This window comes from Melozone crissalis, unplaced genomic scaffold, assembly GCF_028551555.1.
Source record: "Melozone crissalis strain CALT ecotype California unplaced genomic scaffold, PUWL_Pcris_2 ptg000041l_1, whole genome shotgun sequence".
NCBI lineage: Eukaryota > Metazoa > Chordata > Aves > Passeriformes > Passerellidae > Melozone > Melozone crissalis.
The window spans coordinates 7,668,937-7,692,554 of NW_026535819.1; the positions used below are offsets into that span (position 1 = coordinate 7,668,937).

Here is a 23,618-nt window from a genome sequence, read left to right on the forward strand (position 1 = left end):
GAAAGTCAGAGAATGCTTCATCTGTGACTCTTTAAATGAGAATTATTTTTTTTTTGCCCTTCACCATCCATTTTAAACTTAGATCATACAGATACTTTACGCACTTTCCAGCAAAATGTCTTCACCAAGCTCTCCGCAGAGGCACAAAACCCTGGGTTTGCCTCAATCCCATTTGGGGTATTGTCATGAAGAAGGAAATAACCCCGGGGCTGAACTGCTGAAATAAAGAAATAAGAAATAAATTGAAGTCTCAAAACTCCTGCTAAAAAAAAAAAAAAAAAAAAAAAAAAAAAAATCCACTCAGGTGAAAATCAGGCCTGAATGTGGGCAGAGAGAGGCATAAGGCAGATAGAGGCATAGCCAAGGTTCCTGGTTTGCATGACACACAACATACGCTCTGCCTTCTCCTAGAGGCTGCTCCACCCGGGAGCAGCCCACTGCTGCCTCTCAGTCGTGGAGAAGCTCCCAGCTCCCACTGAGAACGTTTCTGCTTTCCCTGTGGAAGCCCCCACGCTTGGGACTGGCACAGATATAATTTCCACAGCCCTCGCTGTGTGTGTTTTTATCCACTTTTATCCAGAGACTAATTATTTTCCTTGCGTTCCTGTATGTGTGAGAGGATTAAAACAAAACAAAACAAAACAAAACAAAAAACCAACAAATAAAAACGGATTGGGGACAAAAGAAGGGATTTGCCCCCAAGCTGCACACTCAGCAGCCGAGGTGAGAATGGAGCTGGTGCTTCTTGACAACCCGTCAGGTCCCCCATGTCACCCTGCCCAGATGGGTCTTGTCAGTGCAATGCATTTTCACTTGTAAGACGATTTCCACTTCCATCCGGAGTTTTTGCTGGGAACTGCAGTTTTTGCTGCTTTCTTGGCCCCAGTGCTATCGAAACTGACGGTCAGGCAGGCGCTGGCGTCCCCAAGGAAAGGCTGGATCCATGAAGCAGAAGAAAAAGATATTAAAAATAGGCCTCATTTAGAAACAGCAATCTGGGTTACGGGCTATGCAATTGGCTTGAAAATCCTCAGTTTGTTCAGATTTAAAGCATCTCCAAATTTGCAAGTTAGACAAACTTCTGTAAGTGTTCCTAGAATATTTTTTTCAGCGAGTGAAACTCTCAGAACCCTGTTCGTGCCATTCACTTCGGTGCTGTAAAAGGGGGGGATAATAGAAACCTGTTACCTCAGTTGTAAAGCAGGATTAACACATTCCCCTTTGAAAATGTGATTGATGGTTTTCAAGCAGCGAAGTTCTGCCTTTAGCTCAATTCTTTGGAAGGAAAAAGCAGGTGGAATCCTTTTCTCCCCAGAATGAGAAGGGAGATTTGCATTTACACCGGGAAGGATCCAGACTCAATGGGAGCTGAATGTGCCCATTTGCAGGCTGTGGTTTTGCAGAACCTTCCCCTTGATCATCGTGTCCCTGCTTGTGCAGCAGGACTTGAGAAAATCTCAGTGTGCTGCTCAGCAGAGAATTGTTAGTAAAACTTTGTCAATCTAAAAAGTAAGGCGAAATAGGACCAAATTATGTATACAGAGCTGCTGGATCTCTGCTTTCTCATATCCCAGGAGCTGCCTGGAGTCAGACAGTCTGCAGCAAGGGAGGTGTGTCAGCCTGTGTCTCCTGACCTTTGCTTTCCAGCTCCAAGCCCTGGAGAACATTCTCACCTCACTGCTGGATGGTGTGTTCTAGGTCAGGGAAAATCTGGATTTACCCAAAATGTGTCCTGCCCCTCAATTTCGCTGCATCCTCAGCAAACTGAGAGAAGGAACCTCCTTGCTCAGAGCTGGGAGAGCAGCAGTGGGGATCCCTAAATCCCCTTCCTACCCCAAGGGCAGCCCCTTACCAAAATCTCTGGGTACTTGACAGCAAAAATTCTCTATTTATGGCAAATGGATGCAGTTGTGCAGGAAGTGGCTACCAGGAGATTGAAGTAACAGGAATGGGGCCTTAAAGAGAATATGTTTCTCTTTTTCAGGATTTCCAGTTCTAAAAAAGATATTTAAAATTTACCTCTATTGGCTACTCGTGTGTCATTTTGTGTATCCATGCTGTGCTGGTTCTTTGCACTCCTTGCCTAGAAGAAATTTTTAAAAATAAGAAAAAGAAAGGAGCACACGTAACACTAACAGCCTGAGATAGTCCAAAAAGGGAAGGGAAGGGAAGGGAAGGGAAGGGAAGGGAAGGGAAGGAAAGCTTTTTTGTAGCATTACACTTTTCTCAACACGCATTTTTCTCTGATTATTTTTTTCCAGCATGCCTAGAAACTTCACCCCTCCAACTTAGACAGATCCAGGGTCCCACATTTAATGTTTTGCAACAAGTTGCCTGTTTTGCTGGTGAGAACTTTTTGCTTTCTCTCTATTCCTGTAGCTGGAAACAGTCCCTGTTCTCACACCACAGCAGGGCTACAGCTTGTTAAAGCTGGAAGCTGGAGCTGGGAATGGCCCCTGGGAATGGGGCTGGAGCTGTTTGTTTGCTGGATTCCATATTCATTGCCATTCTGCCCTTGTTGTGGTTTTAACATTTGATGACCTAGGTATCTCAGAAGGCTGTTTTGCCTCAATAGGCATGTGATGAATTGCTCTTAATTAGCTTGTGGAAATAATATAAGCCTGAGCATTAAGCGTGCTTTGTTAGGGTTTTGACATCTTCTTTTATATGTACATCTACAAATAAAATCAGGTAGATTAGCAGTCACTAGGAAATTGTTGTTGTGAGTCAGTGACTCACAGCTCCTGTAGGCTGTCTCTCCTTGCCTTTGTTAGTCATGCCCGACTGTGGGCAGGAGTTCACGGGGCTCTGGGCTGGGGTCAAATGTGTCTGTTCTGTCTGTAGGGACAGGGTTTGCCTTCCAACTCACCCCCATCGTTCCAGCTGGAAGAGCCAGGTGGCTCCACACAGTTCCAGCAGAGTGTGAGCAAAACCACAGCGGTGGAGCTCACCTGGTTTTGTCTTCAGCACAAACTCCAGCCTTCAGGTGGCACCGAGGCATCCATGTGATGGAGGGGTATAGGATCTGAGATCAGACCTCAGGGTCATCCATCCTTCTGGCCCCCATTTAAATGCTGGCTGGTAAACACCAATCTAAACTCTTTGCTTTAGGTCACAAGCTTGTCCCCTCCAGGTTTGTCATTGCCAGCAATCCCTGTGTGCCCTGGATGCTGGAGGTGCCTATCCACTTAGGAGAGGGTAATAATTAGTTACAGCCCTCAGGAAACTCATTTCTGTGCCCTGGCAGTTCCCTGAAAGGAAGGAATAGACTGAAGGAGGAGTGGGAATGAGCTGGATGGAGGGAGAGGTGGGATTTTCATAAAATCCTAGAATTCTAGAACGATTTAGATTGGAAGGAACTTTCAAGACCACCCAGTTCCACCCTCCACCACGGGCAGGGTCTTCCACTGTCCCAGGTTTCTCCAAGAACCTTGGACACTTCCAGGGGCATCCACAGCTCCTCCGGGCCACCTCGCGCTCCTCACCCGGCAGCATGTCTCCCTCCCATCCCGTTTAACCCTTCCCTCGGTCCCTTCCAGCCATCACTCCATGCTCTTGCCAGAGCCCCTCTCCTCCAGCCGCGCAGTTGTGCAGGGCCCTGAAAGGAAGGAATAGCTTTGGGAAAGAGTAACACTGAGCTGGATGGAGGGAGAGGTGGGAGGCACAGCGGGATTTTAATAAAATCCTAGAATTCTAGAATGATTTGGATTGGAAGGAACCTTAAAGACCACCCAGTCCCACCCCTCCACCACGGGCAGTGTCTTCCACTGTCCCAGGTTGCTCCAAGACCCTTGGACACTTCCTTGGACACTTCCAGGGGCATCCACAGCTCCTCCGGGCCACCTCGCGCTCCTCACAGGGCAGGATGTCTCCCTCCCATCCCGATTAACCCTTCCCTCACTCCCAAGCTTGGGTCACTCCCAAGCCACCACTCCATGCCCTTGCCAGAGCCCCTCTCCTCCGGCCGCGCAGTTGCGCGGGTCGGGAGCGGCGGCGGCGATGCGGTCGCGGCGCGGTGGCGGCGCGGTGGCGGCAGCATCGCGGTGCCGGTGCCGGGGCCGGGGCCGGTTGCGAGCGCATCTCCCGGCTCGGGGCGGGCGGAGGGTCCGCGGGGAGCGGCGGCGGCGGGGCCGGGGCGGGGCGGGGGGCGGGCCCGGGCGGTGGCGGCGGCGGCGGCGGGGCTGGGGCGGCTCAGAGCGCCCGGCTCCGCTCGCCTCCCGCTCCTGCGCCTGGCTCCGGCCGGCATGGCCGCTCCGCCGCGCCGCCGGGCCGCCGCTCCACCCCCGCCGCTGCCGCCGGTGCTGCCGCCGGTGCTGCCGCTGCTGCTGCTGCTGCTGCTGCTGCCGCCGCCCGCCGTGCTGCTCGGCGGCGGGCCCGGCGCCGCGGCGTCGCGGGAGCCCCCCGGCCCCTGCCGGGTGAAGACGGTGACGGTGTCCACGCTGCCGGTGCTCCGCGAGAACGACATCAGCTGGAGCGGCGCCCCGCCGCCCGCCGCCGCCGCCGAGTCCCGCCTGCTGCTCTTCGTCCGCAGCGAGCTGCCCGGCCGCGTCGCCGTGCAGGACGATCTGGACAACACCGAGCTGCCCTTCTTCACCCTCGGTAGGCGCCCCAGCCGCTTCCCGCCCCGTCCCGTCCCGTCCCGCATCCCGCCCCGCCATCCCGGAGCATCCCCGAAGCATCCGACACCCGCCGAGCCGGCTCCGTGTCCGCCCTGCCCGCTCTCCGCGGGCAGCTCGATGTGTTTTGGGGCTTTCTACCCCTGCCCCTGTGCTGCATCCTGGTTTTTTGGGTTTATTATTTTTTTTTTCCTGCCTTTCCTGCCGGGGAGGGATTTTTTAGCAGGGCCTGAGGCTGGCGGCGCTGGCAGCCCCGGGAGGAGCGGAGCATTCCCCGGGAGGAGGACAGCAACCCCGCGCAGGCTGCGAGTGATGGGGGCTGCCTCGTGTGCTCCAAGTTGAGCTCGGAGCCCTGAGGAGGTGCCGCTGAGCCTGGCAGAGCGGGAGGGGATGTTTTTTGTTGTGTTTTTTTCTTAGCCAGAGCCTGGTTTTATAAATGCTCCGTGTTAATTCTCGAGGCTCGCTCTGGCTTCACGCACAACTCCAGCGCCCGGGTCTGTGCGAACGCTGCAGACTTTCCTCCGCTCTCAGCTTTGTGGGGAGGGGGATGGCAATAGAAATAATTCTGTGGTCGTACTTGGGTCCTGATGCCGGATCCTGTTGTCTCGGGTGGGGTGCCCGAGATGCCCCTTGTCACTTTTACCCATTTCTGTGCCGTAATCAGCCAGTCCCCCCGGAGAACTGCTCCGAATGTCACCTGGGCAGTGCAGTGTTTACTCTGCCAGGTCACCCAAGGGTTTTGGTTGATCTTTGCTTTATCCATCAGCTGTCCTGTTTTTCGGCATCCAAACCCAGGATAATCTGAGTAGCTGCTTAACTCGGGTCTCAGGTATCTCTTGACACACGGGATTGTGACTTCCAGCACATCTCTCTCTGTGTGTCTCAGGTGTGTCGAGGTGTGCCCATGTCCAGGCTCACTGGGGACAGCTGACCCCAAGTCCCTTTCCATGTTTCATGGAGTTATTCCCTTTCACTGGGTGCGATGAGCAGGGGTAGGAAATGCCTGTCTGTGTCCCCCTTTCCTGTCATTTTACCTTGTGTGAAGCTTTGCTGTAGCAAAAGCCCTAATAAATAAGTTGGTGGTACTTCCTGAGGCTCTCGGGCTCCAGCTTTGCAGTTTCCTTAGACGCGGTTGGTCAACTGCAAAAATCCGAAACAGACCACTAACAAAAGTGACAAATCAAAGGTTTGATGCAGCAGGAATGACGTTTACCATACCGTGGTTAAAAGTAACAAGAAGTTTCATGGTTCGCTGAGTTAATTTTCAGATTAGAGTACAGTTTCTTCAGGGACTGGGTGTGAATTGCGCACTGATCTAAATATATCAGATAGCAGAGAAACCCCTCTGTGTGAGCTTAGATAATAGCTCAAGTTGAAGGAGAGAAATTTGTCTTGATAGATCAGAGGCACGATCTTGTATAGCAAATCCTATTTCTGTGAGTGCCTGCCAGTAAAGAGACCATGTCTTCATCTAAAAATTTCTTTTACTTGCCGGGCATATTGGTTATGTGTGCACTCATGAATATGAAGCATGTCTTGTGCAAATCTGTGGGGGTTTTCCTGCCCCTTCATGAACAGAAGACCCCAAAAAGATCCCTTCCTGTTCCCTTGGACTCACAGGAGTCAGGCAGATTGGGAGACAAACGGAGGCTGTGCCCATGGTGGGATGGCTTCATCATGGTCCTGGAATTAATCAGTCTGTTGCCTCCAGAGAAGGTAAAACACTTGTCCTTCCCCAAGGTCTAGCTCATGAATTGCTGTGGATGTTCTGATATTTGAAATTTGTTGCATTTCTCCCCATTTCCTGGTGTGGCAACTGTCTCGCTCGCAGTTAACTCTTCTCTGGGTGAGGGCTGTGCAGGATTTCTGATGGCTGGTTTTCCTAGAGCAGGAATTAAAGCTGTAGTTTTCTGTAGTGTTTTTTTTTCCCCCCTCTCCATCCTTTCCTAACTTCATTGATGGCTGGGAACCGGAGAGCAGCAGCTGCTGCCTCGTAATGGGCTCTTGGAGGTGAAAATCACGTTACATGCGGGAGGGCTCGGGAGAGAGGTGGGGACAGAGATTCTCTTTCGCAGAATCTTTGCAGGTCCTTATCTTTAGCTGATTTCTGATGATTGTGTCCCTCTGTGCGTGTTGCTGGACATGTCGAGTGGCTGTCTGGGCATGAGCTCAGGAGGACACGTAAGAGCTGACGTCCTGCCGGCTGCAAATGTGTTGAGGACTCCTGAATGTCTTGGAGTGCAGGATCTTGCTGTGAGCAGAGATCACTTTCTGGCCTCAGTGGGGTAAGGATGGGGCAGGATGACCTCCTAAAGCACATAACTCAGGTCATCCAGCCCAACTGGCATCCTGGAGGGGTTTTTGAAAGGAAAAAAAGATTAAAAATACAAAAGGAAGCATAAAGCTGGCAGAGCTGAGACATGGTGCTGATGCTACTGATTCTGAAGTGAAATAAGTTGAGAAAAAAAATTGAGGCCACTCTGTTCTGCAGGGCTCAAAAGTCTCTCCAGGCCAGGAGCAGGGAAAGAAAATGTTGCTTTTCTTGGTGGCAATGAGTTTAAGCAGCAAGGGCTGTACTCCTGGGTCTGCTCAGCAAGTCCCAGCGCTGCAGTGCTTCCTGAGCTGCTCCTCACTCCTTGGCATTTGAAGGAGGGTGGGTGATCTGTAGCTAAGGGCTGGCAGGTGCCAGAGCCTTGGCTGCACTGGTGTGAAACTCAAAGTCATGGAACCATGTAGGTTGGGAAAGATCTTTAAGATCTGTAAACCTAACACTGCCAAGTCCACCACTAAACCATGTCCTGAAGTGCCACATCCTCCAGGCAGATGCCCTGAATTGCTGGCTGGTACAAAGCACGTGGAGTGCTCCATGTCCCTTTTTTTTAAAGGATTCCTCCTTCTAGGGAGGAAACAACTTTATCTGTTCCCTGACTATATGAAATTAAATTCTCTGAAGTGCATAAAGCGAGAGCTTCCAGTGTAGCATCCCTGCCTGCGGGGCTGCCTGATCTGCAGGAGCCACTGCATGGCTGAGACAGAGGAGAAACCAGCACTAGGAAACATCCACACAGCTCAGCTGGGCCCGTGGCACGCTGGCAATATCAGGAGCAGCAGCAGCAGAAGCAGCAGCAGCAGCAGCTACTCGTGGAAGGCAGGAGCCCACTAGGGGGTGGTGGGTACCCGGGGATGCTCGACAGCAGCTCCTGCTCTGTGTGTGCCCACAGGGTACAGGGATGCTCCACAGCATCTCCTCTCTGTGTGCCCACAGGGTACCAGGGATGCTCCACAGCATCTCCTGTCTCTGTGCCCAGGAAGGTATCGGGGATGCTCCACAGCATCTCCTCTCTGTGTGCCCACAGGGCACCAGGGATGCTGCACAGGAGGGTACCTGGGGATGCTCCATTCTCTCCCTGTGTGCCCATGTGGGCATTTCAGGATGCTGGACAGCACCTCCACCTCTTTGTGCCTCAGTGGGCACCTAGCACCTGCAGGGAGGTGAGGAGCTCAGGCTGGGGATGGTTTCATTCTCTCCCAACAAAGGTAGAAAACTTTTGTGCATCCCTCCTGGGCTGCAGTGGGGAGCTGCTGCAGAAACACCCACCCTGTGCTCCGTGTCCCTCCTGCAGTGGGGTGTCACAGCTTCTGTGTTTCCTACGCCTGGGTTTATTTTTTCCCCGCTGCGTTGGAGAGCAGAAGGATGCTTCTCCCACTACCCCCCAGTTACGTTACTATAAAATTACTCAGCAAAGCCCAGTGGTGGCAGGAAATGACAAATGTAGGTGCCACCAGTGCATTATGAATTGCTGTGCCTCCCCTTTCCTGAAAAAGCATCCTGCCCTTTCCTTAACCTTGGATACTAGTGATGCTGTGTGGCTTTCCCCCCCTCTCTAATTCTCCTAGAGTTACCCTGCTGCAAACAGAGCAGCCTATCACTGACTCTATCCTTGCCCAGTGAGGTCTCTGTGAGGTGTGGATCCTGATTCAATCAGCAGCCATGTGTTCCCTGCAGAAGCTGCTCCACCACGGCGTAGCCTGCTCCGAGTGCAATCCAGGGAATGAGGCAGTTTGCTTCCGAGCTAATTTAGATGAGCTCTGTCTATGTGTGAGCAGCTTTATATAGAGGAGAGAGAAGGGAAGAGGCAGGCAGAGCAATTTTCACCACTGCTCTTACCCTGTAGTGGCTTACATAAGAACAGTTTACTACACACTTCTCATAAATGGCTTTAATGGATGCTGTTTGAGTGTCTGCAGTGCTTCACGAGGCTTTGTTTTGGTGGCTGTCACAAAGCAGGCTCGTGTGGCTGCATTCCTGGTGTCCCCCTGTGGCCCCTGTGTGTGGCTGATTGATGGTTGTCCCCTGCTCTTCCAGCTCAGGAGTTCAGTGCCACTTTTATCTTCTTCCTCAACTCTTCCCAAAGTCATCTTGTAACTTGCACATCTCCTCTGTAGGGTTGGAGTGTTGAGTCTTGAAGGAACACCTGGATGTGGCACTCAGGGCTCTGGGCTGGGTGATGGGGATCAGTCACAGGCTGGGCTCAATTATTTTGGAGGCCTTTTCCACCCTTAATCATTCTGAGTTTCTATTAATACACTAAAATAATGGAAAGCACTCAGTTCCCTATGGGCTGATTGTATTTATTGCTGCTCCTAGAAAGGCTTGAGCAGGGTTTTGCCACCCTCATTTTGGTCACCAGCTCCTGTTTGTGCAGCGCAGCTGGGGAGGCTGAAGGCTCACCTGGGGAGCCTGGGTGTGAGTGCAGCTTGCTGATGCTGCTGTTCAGAAGTGCCCTTCCCTGCTTTGGGCTGGCCTGTGGGGTCTGCAGCAGCACTGTGTGGGTGCCCAGTGTGCAGCCCCATCATCAGGGCTTGGCACCTGAACGTGGGGTCATCTCTGCAGAAAAGCAAAGTCTGGTTTCTGCGCCTCCCTTTGCATTTACTGCCTCCTGCTAGGCTTGAGATGCCTGGAGTATCAGCTCAGAGGCTGGGTTAATCGAGTGTTGGGGGTTTTTTGTTCTTTTGTGTGTTTTTTTTTTTTTTCTTGTGTTTGTATTGTTTCTGTTCCCCAGCTAATCCAATGGCTAAGGAATCATATCCTCCACCCCAAAAGCCTCAGTGGGATGGTGTGGTGAGGATGTGACACGTTGGTGGCACCCTGGGACAGCAGACCTGGCAGTGGGGCTGCTTCCCTGCCCCTCCATTCTTATCCACAGCTGGGTGTGCTCTGGGGTCTGGGCAGGTCCCTGGTGGTGGGGGCTGCCTGGGGAGGGTGTAGGAAAGAGGAAAACCTTCTGGTAGTGATTTCTTCCCGTCCTTGTATTGCTGTTTGATTACTCCAGCTTTCCGAGATGTTGGATTTTATAGTTGGGAAGAGGAGGGAGAACCCAGCTCAGGGTGGAGTTGTACAGGTGATTTGGAGGTCTGCAAGCACTGTAACCCCCAGCAAGGCTGTAGGCAAAAAGCGCAGGAAAATGGGTCAATCCTGAGGCCATCCCTTCCTTCCACGAAGGCAAGGTCGAGCATGGCTTGTCCAGCACAGCGGGGTGAGGACTTGACAGGGATTCTGCTTCATTTTGGGCATTTTCTGGGCTGATTATCCCAGTTAAAGCTGGGAATGTGTAGCTGAGTGCAGGCTGTGCTCGGGGAGCTGCTGCTTTCCAAGAGTACCCGCGTTGACCAGCTAGTGGCAACAGAAGATTAACTATGGATGGAGAGAGGAGCTGGTGCTGCAGCTGAGCTGGCACAGGGGGAGGCTGGGGGCTGGGGATCCCCCCTGCTCCCCCTTCCTCACAGCTGATTCTCCATGATGTGCCAGAGGCTTTTGTTGCTCTTTTCCAGGAAGAAATAACGAGCTTTCATTCAGAATTATGCAGAGAGCTTGCAGTCCCCCGTGGGGAATGGGGTGGTGAGTGACCTCCAGGTGCCACCATGCAGGTGGATGTTGCCTCCCAGACTTGCTGCCTGTTCCCTCCTAAGCCCTAAAAGTGAGAATCTCAGCTGTGTGATGGGTGAGCCTTTGTGCTGCCTGGGTGACACGGTGCTGATGGGTGGTGTTGGCTGGCTGTGAGCAGGGCTGAGCCCTGGGGCTTTCCTGGTGTGACAGGAGCTCAGGCACAGGACAGGCTGGCACCACGGAGAGCAGATTGATGCCACGTGTGGGAATGATGAGGTATTGATCTCATGCTTCTTTAACACCCTTGCAGGTGCAGGTGGCTTGAGAAACACCTGCCATCACATCAAAATGGCATGTGGAGTGTGGGGCAGGCTGGGGTTGGAGCTGAAAGAAAAGATGTCTGGATTGATGCCTTTCATGACCTGAAATATCCACAGTGCCCAAGTGTCCTCCTCCTGCAGCAAGCATTTGAAATGGAGGGTGATGAACCTGTGCTCCCATGCTGGTCCCCAGCCCTGCCCCACCTGTGGGTGTGTGATGGCATCGAGCAGGGATGGCTCTGGTGCATAACCAGCTTAAGAATGGGGCCACTTAAAAGAATTGAATGCTTGTGCTGCTGCTCGGGTCTCAGCTAATGCAGTTAAGGTTTCCAGTGTCCAGACAGCATGGAGACACTTAATGGTATTGAAGAAGCAGAATGGCATGCACAGGGGACGAGCAGGGATCTTGGCTGCCTGCATCTGCCCTGGCTGGGAGAGGCTTTCTGGTTGTCTCCTGGGAAGGGGGAAAGAGGGGAAAAACATCACAGAGTTGTGGCCCATTGTCCCTTTGGGTGTCTTTCCCTTTTGCCCTGTGAGAAGCAATGCTCTTGAGTGCTGCCAATGTCCTGCTGCAGGTCAGGGGCAAGAAGGGATTCCTTGCAGGGGGAGGCTGGGCTGGGGAAGATGGGGCAGACAAGATTTGGAGCCAGGGCTCTGTCTGTGGGGAGGGGGCAGAATCACCAGTTCCCTCTATTCCACGTTCTTTGCCCCCCACCACTCTGCACTCCTTTCTCTGTGCTTTCACCTCTCCTGCCTCAGTGCAAGACAAAGTCTGTAGGAAACCTCGACTGGCTTTGAAAGCAGCAGCAAAAGGGGAGAAATTTTCCATTAGCAGCATCAGCAGTATAAGAGATTTTTTCCCAGTCACCTGGTAACTGCTGTATTTAGGAAGATTACTGAGCTGATGGTGCTGCTCCCAGGCATATGCAAGGCACTGATCCTGTTAGGGGAGGGAGGCAAGGGCTGCTCACACACAGGGGGAGATGGGCTGCTAAAGGTCAGCTGTGCAGGGAGAGCCCCTCCTGTGCTGCACCATCTGCTCCCCCAGCGCAGGGCAAAGGCACAGAGGGGGCACTGCCAGCTGCACCCAGGGGCTGCAGAGGGGCAGGGAGGGGGGCACAGCAGGGCTGGGCAGGAACATCCTCCAGTGGAGGAGGGAATCGGGCTCCAGCCTGATTTGGGGCCAGCCTGGGGGTTTGGTGCATGGCGCCTTTCTTTTTGTGTGTGCTCACTGCAGAGATGAGCCCACCCTCCCATGGCTCCAGGTCTGTATAACAGGGTACAGACCATTCTGGGGACCCCAGCCATCGCCAAGCTGTGCTGGTGCCTTTGAGGCTTTGATTCTTTCTCGTTTTTTCCCTCCCTTTTCTCTCTCCAGGGCAACAGGGTGGCCTTGCCTGTGATGCCTGCCCTGGCTTTGCTGGGCTCCCTGGCCACTCCTGGCTGCCCAGGCATTGCCCAACATGAGCTGGAATTCCCAAATGTGCCTGGGGCTGTCCAAGGCCATTCACAGCCTGGGTCCTTCCCTCCCTGCTCTCTGTGGTTCTTAAGCAATGTCCTTCCAGGCAGCACGAACATCCCTAACCTGTGGGATCAAGTGACAGAATATCAGAGCTGGCAACAGCACAGGAATGTTTGTGTTGCCTCAAGCCAAGTGCTCAGTACCTTCAGCTTCCTGCTACAATGCTGCTGTGCTGGGAGCTCAGGGTGGTGCTCCTGGGATGGGGAACAGGGGTGGTCTGTGTGTGTGTGAGCAGGGAAGGGGGGATGGAGCAGAGTGTGTGTGTTCCCTGCAGCCCTGGACCAGGATCTGCTGCTGGCCAGAAAAGCCTCTCCCTCAGGTCACTCTTGCTGTGGATGTTGCTTTTGATTCCAGGGGGGCTGATGAGGTAAAAGCTGGTGCCACTGACCTGGTGAATTCCTGGTGCAGGTGCCCCCAGAGCAAGATCTGCTCTTCCAGGCAGGTTCCCACTCAGATAGGTTTCCTGGCATGCTGGGGCTCCCATGGCAGGTGCTGCTGTCCCCACCTCACTCTGTTGCTCAGCCCTGCCTTTTTCAGGCTGCTCCATGGGGTGAAGAGTGATGGAAACCCTTTACCTTACCTTGGCTGTCACCTGTGTGGTGGGTTCAGCCTGGGGGCCCTGGAGAGCTTTGGGGGCTTATTGGGACATCCAGATATGTCCCTTTTCCTTCTACCCCCGTCACATTTCTTCCACGTCCTTTCAACCTCCCATCTGTTTAAATTAGAGGGGTTTAAACTCTTTTCTCCTGCCCTGCCCAAGGAATTCCTCCCAACCTTCTTGTTGCTGTCACACTCCTTGTTCCTCTGCCTGTAATATCCTGGGAGATCTGGCCAGACAGAGGTGCCCAGGCAGAGCAGTGTGTTGGGCAGGTGATCCAAAAGGCTCTGTGTTCTCCACCCTCCTTTCCATGCCATCCAAACTGGGCAGCCCTTGGTCAAGCTGTGTCCACAGCAAACTTCTCCCATTATCTTCTGCCAGGGTGGGCAGCTCGGGGTATTCAAGGGGATTGCAGTGCTGGGTGCCACTTAATTAAGGCTGGCTCAACTGACAGACCCTCACTGGGGGTGGCTTGGGGCAGAAGGCTCTGAAGAAGGTCCGGCAGGGAAGGAGGGATTCTGCAGAGGAGCCAGTGACAGCAGTGGCATTTTGGGAAGCTGACAGGTATATTTGGGAGTCAGACATGCTGCAGGCTGAGAGCACATCCAGCAGAGGTGACGTTGGCCTTATCTGTGCAGGCTGCTGGCAGGGCGGTGGCTGCTCCTGCTGCTGCTGCTGCTTCCCCATCGGGGGCTTTGGCATTTTTCCTCCCCCTCAGAGGGGAGGGAGGGCTGCAGGGGTGTGCATTTGTCACCTGAAGAGCCCCCGGGCTTGGGCTGAACTTTGTGTTCCAGCAATAAAACCGTGCTAGGAAATGTGTGCTGTAACAAAGCCCACGGATATAATACATCCGTATCATACTGTACCTTTCATCTTGAAGGATTCCCAAGGAGCTTTACAAACTCGGTGTGCTGCAGCCTGCCAGGGTGACTGAATGTTATCAGGAGCAGCGGCAGCCTAATCTCTGTGGTAGTATTTCCCCCCCTTGCAGGGGGAACTTTATGAAGTCTGGTCTCAGAGTAGCGCTGTGATGGTGTTTTCCTCTAAGCCCGAGTTTCTCAGGAGAAGCAGGCAAGCCCGTGAAGCTGTTTGTTATGCAAAACCACCAAAGAAATATTTTTTCCTGGGGCAGTAGGAGTGGGTGGGAATTACTTTCACACAGCTTCAACAGCTTTGCATCTTGACAGAAGAGGCATTCGCAGGGGAATGTGCCCTCCGTGCAGCCCCAGAGAGGGAAGGATAAAGTTTAAACGCTTGAGGAATTGCTTCTGGGCATTAGCAGGGTGGTAGGGTTCAGCTGACGGGGCAGTTCTTGGGAGGGAAACTCTCAATGACTGCCTGAAATACTTGCTGTGTGAGTCTCTTGTCACCTAATACTCCCTCCTGTCTCTGCAGTCAGTCCTGGAGCCAGCTGATGGCTCAGCTCCAACTCCTGCAGCCTTTGGTCACATCTGGGGTGGGAGCAGGGAAAGGTGATGCCTGCATCACCCTGCTGCTCTCCACTTCCATCCAGGGGGATTTTCACTGTTCCTGACTTACCTGGAGCTGTGGGAGGCATCTGAAGGTGCTGCCAATGGTGGCAGAGCCTAAAAATCCAAACTGAATGCAGGACCAGGGGCCCAAGTGGAGCTGTTGACAGAGGCATATGCTTGAAGCACGGCGGGTAGCTGGAATCTATTTTGGTTTGGAGTGATGCATATTTAGCCTGTTTTGTTTAGCAGTTTGTTTATGGGATGTATTTTCCCATTCTGTTGTAGCTCCCCAAATGTGTGCTATAAACAAAGTGTAAAATCAAAAGCAGCCTCTACGTGTTCCCATCAAGCGCATCACAGGGTGCGTGGTGCCTGCCAGCCTCAGGTCCCCTCTTCAGGAGGAGAAAACACCACTGAGGGAGGTGATTCTGTCAGGTCTGAGGATGGGAATTGCTGTGGGCACTGCTGGCATGGAGCAGAGATGTCTCAGGAGCTCACCAGCCCTTTTTGTCCATGTGCTCTTGTTCCAAACCTTCCCAGGTTCATCCCCAAGGAGTGCAGGTGTTGGCTCCTGATGCTCCTTTAGCTTTGCTTGCTTCCCTGAGCCCCACTGAGGTCATAAGGAATGGGATGTGCTGTTGCCAGCATCATTCACAGATGCTGGACGATAAGAACCTTCAGAATTGATTGACTTTCAAGCAGGCATTAGAGGTTTGTGGCTGTCCTTACTGTGGCCATTACAGTCACATTCCTTGCACTGGATCCACAGCCATGTGTTCCTTGCTTTAATTTCCCTGAGCATGATCAGAAGGGCTGGAAGCACATTTCATCAAACAGCAGCAGCCTTGCCTTTTAACACAATCCAAGGAGCCAGAGCTGCTTGAAGACACAAACTCCATCACGTTGCTTTACATCTCCCAGCCCTTGCTGATCCCTGTGCTGGTGTTTGCTGCTCCCCCAGACCAGCAGTGCCGTTGTCCCCTCTGTGTTCCTGGCTGAGGAAATCCATTATCAGGGGAATGGCAGCTGGGAGGAGGAAGGGAGGGAGGGGATGCTGCCTGTAGGGGCTGCTCACAGCCAGCTCGGGGTCTTGCTGGAGCAGCAGTGAGCACACCAGACACGCTGCTCCTCGTGTTACTCGACTTTATTCTGCTTTTGGAGAATTTTGGAGGATTTTATTCTGCCTTTGCTGCTTGGCTGACAAGCTGTTCCTTAACGTGCCGTGGCCCAGAGGTGTGTGGGGACAGGGACAGGAGCTGGGATTTGGGCAGGATGGAGGCTCTGGGAGAGAACAAAAGGAACACTGGAGGTCTAACAGTAAATGTGATTTTAAATGCTTTAACAAGGACCTAATGACATAGAAATAGGGATAATAATGAATCTTTTTAATTTTAGTTGGTTACACTGATAAAACTACACTGTTATATTTTTTTCAGAATACATACAGAAACTTGAGTCAAAAAATACATTTCACCAAGAAATCTCAATTCTCTATAGAAAAAAAGTTACCGAAGTTATATACATCATGGATTACCATTGAGATCCTTATTTTTTCATACCTGATTGTAATGTTGTATGAAGGACTTACACTAATTAAAACTAATTTCAGGACTGATGGGCAGCCAGTTGCCCTTTAAATTTTACATTTAAAGCTCTTTTAAAACAGGAATTTGGGCTTTTTTTTTTTCCTTTTCTTTCTTCTTTTTTAATTTTTTTTCCCCAAAATATGAAATGATGTGTTTCTATCACAGAAAATTCTGTACTTCATATAATACATGGCCTGTTTATCTGGTAGTTGGAGATCTACAGGGGGGGATGCTGCTGGCCTCAGGGATTCTGCCAAGCTCAGATTTTGCTCCCCAGGGGTGCTGCCTGAAATCCTGTGTGCTGCCCAAAGCTGTGTGTGCTGAAGGAAGCCTCCTCTTCTGCCTGGGCTTGCTTTTTAAAGACTGTTGTAAAACCTTCTCCTTCCCTGGTGATGAAGGGTTTTACAGCGTGTTGCAATGAGCCACTTAAAAGCAAAACAGGAGGGAAAAAATCCTGTTTGCAACACTCCTCCTGCCTGAGCTGCCGTGGTGTGAGATATGGGGTGGTTGTAGGGGATGCTGCAGGAGAGCTGAGCCTGTTCCTTCCTAAACAATCCATTGGTGTTTCTCCTGTAGCATCTCCCAGCTGCATTTCCTCCCCAAAATCATGTTTCCCACTGCTCAAAGGCTTCTCTGGTTTGAGATGTGCTTTAAATCATGTAAAACCAAATTTTATTAGGCTACAGTCTCCAAAGCTTTTCTCCAGCAGAAATGGTGCACATTTATCCGTGGATACCTTGCCCACAGCTGCAGGTCTGTGGTCATCTCCTGGGAAGGGCGTTCCAAACCCTCTTAGCTCTTCACGACCCTGTTCTGGCAGCAGAGGGGTTTGGGTTGGGAATGAAGGTGATATTTTTGCCGTGGCTCAAAAAGCAAAGGCATTTCTGTGGATTCTGGGCTGTGGGTTTTAATCGCTGCTTGTTTTGATCATCTCTCTACTAAACTGCTCTGGATGTGCCTAAGGGCAAACAAGCAGGTGTTAATGTTGATATTCTGCTCTTTTTTTTTTTTGCTGTTGTTGGGTGTGAGGGAAAGAGCTTAGATTGTAGGAGAGCTGTTGATTGGAATGGTGCTGCTCTCAGCCGTGGTACCGGGGCAGATGAGACCTGGTGAGAGGAGACCAGGGCAGAACCTGGCTGGGAGCAGGATGAGCCTTGAACTGGCTGCCCATGGCTCTGCAGCTTCTCCAGGCTCTCCTTCTTCCAGCTCTGCGAATATTTGCAGCAAACAGGGGACTGCCCAGGGATGTTTTTATTCTTGGCATGAACTGAAATAGAGGGAAAGGTTGGGCTGGTGGAGTGGTCTCACAGTGGGCAGCATGATCTACCTTGTCCAGCAATCTCTACTGTGGTGGCAGAGGGTGAGGAACAGGACACAGGTCTCTGAAACATCCCTAGAAATGTTCTTTTCCATGCTGTGCCCCCAAGAGCTGGGATTTGGGCAGGAGAGAAGCTCCAGGAGCCGGCGGTGCTGCATCCTCAGGGATGCTGCTGGCTTTGGCTGCTCCTGCTGCAATAAAACCTGTCCTGACTGAGCTGAAAGGGTCCCACAGCAGCTCTGAGGGGCTCCTGCATCCCCCCCTGCATCTCCCTAGCACTGGGAAATCCCTCTGCTCCCTGGGATGCTGCACAGGGGATGCAATGAGGGATAAAGGATATTTTTCTTTGAGGTCTGAGGGATGTGCCGAGTGCTGACCAGGGGCTGGCACAGAGGGAAGGATGCTTCTGTTAATTAGCAGGAGATGAAAGGAAAACTTGTCTTTATTCAAAGAGCAGCTTGTTCCAGTTTCATCGCAGTCCCTCAGTTCTGAGCTTTAAAGTTTGGTGAATGTGTGAACAATAAGTTTGGGAAGATGTTTTGAAGCCAGAATGGCAGCATTGTTATGAAAATGCTGAAGGGGAGTTGTGACACTGTTCTGAAGATGAAAGTATTTTTACAATCTTAAACTGACACATTTCTGAAAGAAAAAAGAAAAGAGAAAGAAAGTTTTCATGAAAGACAGCTCTCAACAAGACTTTGCCTGGCCACAATCAAATGTGGCTGTCCCTGAAGGCACTTTGAGGTGCTGCTGGTGTCCAGCATGGTGGGGTGGTTTTTATTGGTGTTACTGGTGTGTGTTGGGCAGGTGGGACCTGCACAGCCCTGATGGAGGGAGCAGTGAGTGTGTCCTGCTCTCCAGGCACTGATGGACCAACAGAGCAGCAGGAGGAGGGCACAAAGATGAGGATGAAGCATGGACACCTGCCACTCCCATCCTTGCTGCTCCAGCCATGCCCTCACCACTTCTGACCCCACAGCACTCACTGCACTTCGGAGCTGCTCTGTAAAAACAGATTTTCCACATGTTTAGCAAGCATCTGTTAATGGCTTAGCCAAACATCACCCTGTGAGTGCAGAGTGGAGGGGAGGCTGGAGCTGCCCGTGCCTGGCAGCAGCTCTGGGCTGCTTCTGCCCTCAGCTGTGCCACAGGACGTGCCAGTCTGTGCTGTTCCAGCTCACCCATGGCACCGGAGGAGCTGGGCTGGGGGTGGAGGCTGGCATGGCACACTGCTGGCACCACAGGGGATGGCTTGGGGTGTCTGGGGACGTGCAGCAGCTTGGGCTGCATCCAGTGCCTGGCTGCCCATCCCACTGCTGCATCCTGCCAGCTGGAGCTGCAGCCCCAGCCTCACCCAGCTCCCTCTCGCTGCTGCCTGAGCTGAGCAGCATCCTGGAATCACAGAGTGGCCTGAGTTGGAAAGAACTTCAATATCATCTCTTCCCAATCCCCTTGTCTCGGAGTTTGGTTGTTAACTGCTGCCCCGAGATGTGCGGGATGTCTCTGCTTCATCCCGTGCGTCTGAAGAACGAGTCAGAACTCTTCAGTTTTTGGTCTTGAAGTTGTTTATTAATTCTTATCTCAAAAATTTTCTTTCTGCCCAGCTGAGATCTGCTCAACAGGGCAGCCACAGGCACTCTGTGTTGTCCTTTTATACTACAAACTACGTATAACATATTTACACCTTATTCCCAATACCTATCACCTCTGTTAGACAGTGCACTTCTACTCTAAACCAATCCTAAAGTGCCAACAGCACTGCAGAAAATGGAGAACACGAAGAAGAAAGGCTGGGCCTGCCCAAGTTCCTCCATCTTGTCCCCAAAACCCCCTTACCAAAAATCCTAAAATCTACATTATCACCCTATGATAATCTTATTATTATACTATTTAAACTTCTGTGACTTTCAGGTCCTCATACAAAGTTGGTAATTTGCTCCAGAGGTCAAAATCAAATCCCCAGGTGTTCTGGACTGTGTGCCAGGGTCTCTGAGCCCTCTGGCAGGGTCCTGGGCAACTCTGGATGCCCAGAGGGATGCACTGAGTTCTGACACCCCTGCCCATGGATGTACGCACCAGAAGGTGCCCAGGGTGTAAGGCAGCTGTTCTGAGCCCCCTCCTTTTGCCAGCTGCCTGCAGTTCCCCTTGCCAGGGTTAGCAAATGACAACCTTGGTCCCACACTGGCCACCTTTTATTGGGATTTTCTCTTCCATAAGAATGTACCAGCTTGTTCTGATGGTTCTTTTTCATTCCTGCAAAGCTCTAGTTTCCATTACAGTCCCTTGGACACCCTGGGGCCTCTGAGTGGGTGCCCTGTAATTAAAAGCAATCTATTGCCATGTCTGAGGGGGCTGTGTGAGCTACGGGGCCGTGAGCCGTGCTCTCCTGCAGCAGAGCTGTCAGGCAGTTCCTTCCTCAGAAAAGACACCAAAAATTCCTCTTCCGCCCCCAACTTTGTCTTCCTGCCAGCCCTGGATTCCAGGTTTATTTCAGGGTCTTTTCTTTTGGGCTTGGGTAGGTGCAGAGCATGTATTTTTTGCCATGTGAGTCTGACAGGCCCTTGGGGAGGATGAGTGGGTGTCTTGAAGTGTAAGGGAGAAACTTGGCAAGTGTTTCAGCTCCAGGATCTCTTTTGGCATTTTTGGCTGCATCTCCTTTTTAATCCTGCTGCTCTTAAACTCTTCTGAACCAGCAGAGTCAGCCCTGGCAGCACTGCCATCCAGGAATATCTCTGCTCCCATTCCTGGAAGGTCAGGTCACAGGGACTGCCTGGCTTGGGGCTTCTCCCAGTGGTGCCAGTCCTGGATTTCCCCTGCCCAGCACTCCCAAATCTGTGGATGAGGATGGTCTTACCTCCTCTACATCACAGAGAAGGGTGCTCTGCTCATGGATGTGAGCAGGAACGTGCCTGGAGCTGGATGTGTGCTCCATTCCTGGGTGATTCCCAGAAGAAGAGGCTCTCCTGAGCCTCTTGGGGTGATGTATTTCTTGTTGTGTCTTGTTCTGTGCTCCCAGCTTGGTTACTGGCCTTGGCTATGGGGTTTGGGACCTGGTTTTCAGGAGGTGAAAGCAATCACTAAACTGTGCTGGAGGCTGGGGAAAGAGCTTTGTGACCGTGTTCACAGGGGTCTGAGGATGAGGGAAGAGATGAGGATCTGACTCCATGTTTCAGAAGGCTGATTTATTATTTTATTATATATATTACATTAAAACTACATTAAAAGAATAGAAGAAAGGATTTCATCAGAAGGCTAGCTAAGAATAGCAAAAGAAAGAATGATAACAAAGGCTTGTGTCTTGGACAGAGAGTCCAAGCCAGCTGACTGCGATTGGCCATTAATTAGAAACATCCAACATGGGCAAATTAAAGATCCACCTGTTGCATTCCACAGCAGCAGATAACCGTTGTTTACATTTTGTTCCTGAGGCCTCCCAGCTTCTCAGGAGGAAAAATCCCAAGGAATGGATTTTTCATAAAAGATGTCTGTGACAGAGCTTCCCTGCAAGGTCTTTCCTGAGCTGCAGTTAAAGGAAACATCCAGGGGTGTGTGAATTCATCTGCTGCAAAATCCAGCACTTCTGGATCCTTCTGGCATTTTCCTCTTGGCTTTGCTGTTTCCTCATGAAATGCCTTTGGCAGACTGAGCACAGCTCCTGCACCTCTTCCTTACCCTCTGTTTGCAGGAGCCTGCAGGGCTGCCCTTGGCATTCCTGAGGTGAAATTCCCATGTGGAGGTGGAGGAATGGACTGGCTCCCTCTCCTCTCCTGGCTCCCTTCCTGCCACTGGGGGTGCAGAGAGGGCTGAGGAGAGGAGATGAGGGCAAGTGCAGAGCCAGAAGTGAAAGAAATGGGTGAGTGGGCCTGACAGACCAGGATCTGCTGCTTCTCTGAGCTGGAGAAGCTGTTTGTCCATGCACTTCTCCACCCAGCAGCTCTTCCCATGCTCAGCAGGCAGCTGGACAGTGGGACAGTGGCATGTGGCTGTCTGCCCATGGCTGTGACACGCTGTCCCGTGAGGAGATGGGCTTTTCTCTGTGCTTTAATGAGCTAAAAATGTTCTGTGTGTGGTTGGAAGCTCCCCCACGTGCGCCCACATCTCCTGATCTCTGTGACACACTGACAGCTCCTCTAATGAGGCAGCCAAGGAGGTAACCTTAGCAACTCCACGCTGCTCAGATACCCCTGGAGATGGTGTGCCTGGTGTTCCAATGGCCTCTCACAGGACAGGAGGGCTGGGGATGCCTGCACACCATCCTCCCTCCCCATGGCTGGTGGTGCCTGCCATGGACAGCAAGAGCTGGCACAGGTGGAGGCATCAGTGTCCCTTCGCTGCTTGCTCTGCTCTTGTTGATGGGAATTCCACCTGCCACAGCTCTGGGGAGAGCTACTGGTGCAGCACTGGGAGGGAACTGGGGCAGGAGAAGCTGCTGAGCCTATTGCTGCACTGCTGTAGCCTGTGCTGCAGGGCCTGGGGCCTTGCACTGCATCAGGAGGAGCTTTGGACCTGCAGAGAGCAGGAACCTGTCCTCCAGGAGCATCAGGAACCTGCCCTCCAGGAGCAGGAAGAACCTGTTCTCCAGGAGCACAGTGTGGACCACGCTCTTGGACAGTCCCTCTCTTTATTTTGCAGGTGGAGGGAGCTCATGGCCTGGCATCAGACCAGTGCTGGGGTTTGCAGGGTGGTTGTGTGTGAGCTGAGAGCATGGCTGTGCCACAGCATCCTTGTCTCTCGTCTTCCTCCCCGTCTCCACCTCTCATCTTCCTCCCCATCCCTCACACTCATCCCCATCCCTCATCTTCCTCCCCATCCCTCATCTTCCTCCCTATCCCTCACCCTCCCATTTCACCTGACCTGCAGCTGCAGCACCAAGCCCTTAAAGCCTGAACACCCCTCTTGCCCCGTGGGCTCTGGAAGGGGCCCTGGCTACTCAAACCAGTGCTCAGAAACGCTTTTTTATAGCAGCTGGGAGCGAGCCAGGGCAAAAATGAGCTGAGGCCGCTGAAGGGAGATAAGCTGAGACGTAAACTGTGATTTTCTGCCCTGTGAGCCCTATGCATGGATTTCATCTTTTAATGGAAGTGCAGTAAATAAAAGCCATTTTCACAATAAGCCGAGCAACAGGTCATAAGCGTCTGAGGCACTGAAATTGATAGAAGCGAGCTAAGCGTAACAAATCTCCCAAAATTGCACAGACTCCACTTGTATCTAGTCCCTTTCTGCATCTCACCAATTATAGCAAATGACAATTATTTCTGAGCCAGAGCTTTCTCTGAATAAAACCTCAGTCCAACTGTAGATGCTTTATCTTCTTTTCAAATAGATTTGTACCGGAGGAAAGAGCCCCAGTGGGGAGAAATCCCATTTGATGGGGTTTTCCCTTGCAGTGTGTCCACAGACAGTGCACGGTGGTCATGCATGGAGGAGTAAATTTGACCAATCCTTACTTTGCTGGCTCTGGCTGAGAGGGGGATTTGGGGACATGTCAGGCATTTTTCCTGTTGGTTGTGTCTCTGTTAGAATGAATTTGGGCTGGGGATGTGCTGCCATCAGGGGTTGATATGCTCCTGGGGTGCTCCTGTGTGATGGTGTTCACAGGGGTCTGAGGATGACGGAAGAGATAAAGATATCTGACTCCATGTTTCAGAAGGCTTGATTTATTATTTTATGATATATATTGCATTAAAACTATACTAAAATAATAGAAGGATTTCCTCAGAAGGAAATTTCCTCAGAAGGCTAGCTAAGAATAGAATAGGAAAGAATGGTAACAAAGGCTTGTGGCTTGGCTCTCTGTCCGAGCCAGCTCACTTTGATTGGCCATTAATTACAAACATCCAACCTGGGCCAATCACAGATGCACCTGTTGCATTCCACAGCAGCAGATAACCATTGTTTACATTTTGTTTTTGAAGCCTCTCAGCTTCTCAGGAGGAAAAATCCTAAGGAAAGGGTTTTTCATAAAAGTTGTCTGTGACACTCCTGTGGATGCAGCCCCTGTGGAGCAGTGATTTTTCTCCCTCTTCCAGTCAGATCCAGTCTGTCCTAGTGCTCAGTGATGCCTCTGGGGTGTAAAGCACAGTCTGGGTCCCCTCTCAGACTAAATGCGAACACTTTTGTCCCTTCTAACCTCTGTGCTTTATTTAGAAGCCTCTCTGCTGCAGAGCCTTGGGGATGCACCTGCAGCAAGGAGAGTGCAGGGAGGGGAAATTTCCTTGTCTCTGCACCACTTTGTCCCACTTGAGGGGGTTACTTAGGAATTTATTTGCCTTTATTTGCTTGTAAAGAGATTTTATACA

General features: G+C 51.7%; 1 protein-coding gene across 1 annotated transcript in view; it reads left to right on the forward strand.

The window, feature by feature from the left end:
• The first annotated feature begins 4,244 nt into the window (after nt 1-4,244).
• The window catches only part of ASTN2 (astrotactin 2), a 357,490-nt gene continuing 338,116 nt past the window's right edge, over nt 4,245-23,618 (forward strand). Inside the window, exon 1 of the mRNA XM_054283890.1 lies at nt 4,245-4,599. Within this exon, the coding sequence (XP_054139865.1) occupies nt 4,245-4,599 (355 nt within the window). The remainder of the gene's footprint in view (nt 4,600-23,618) is intronic.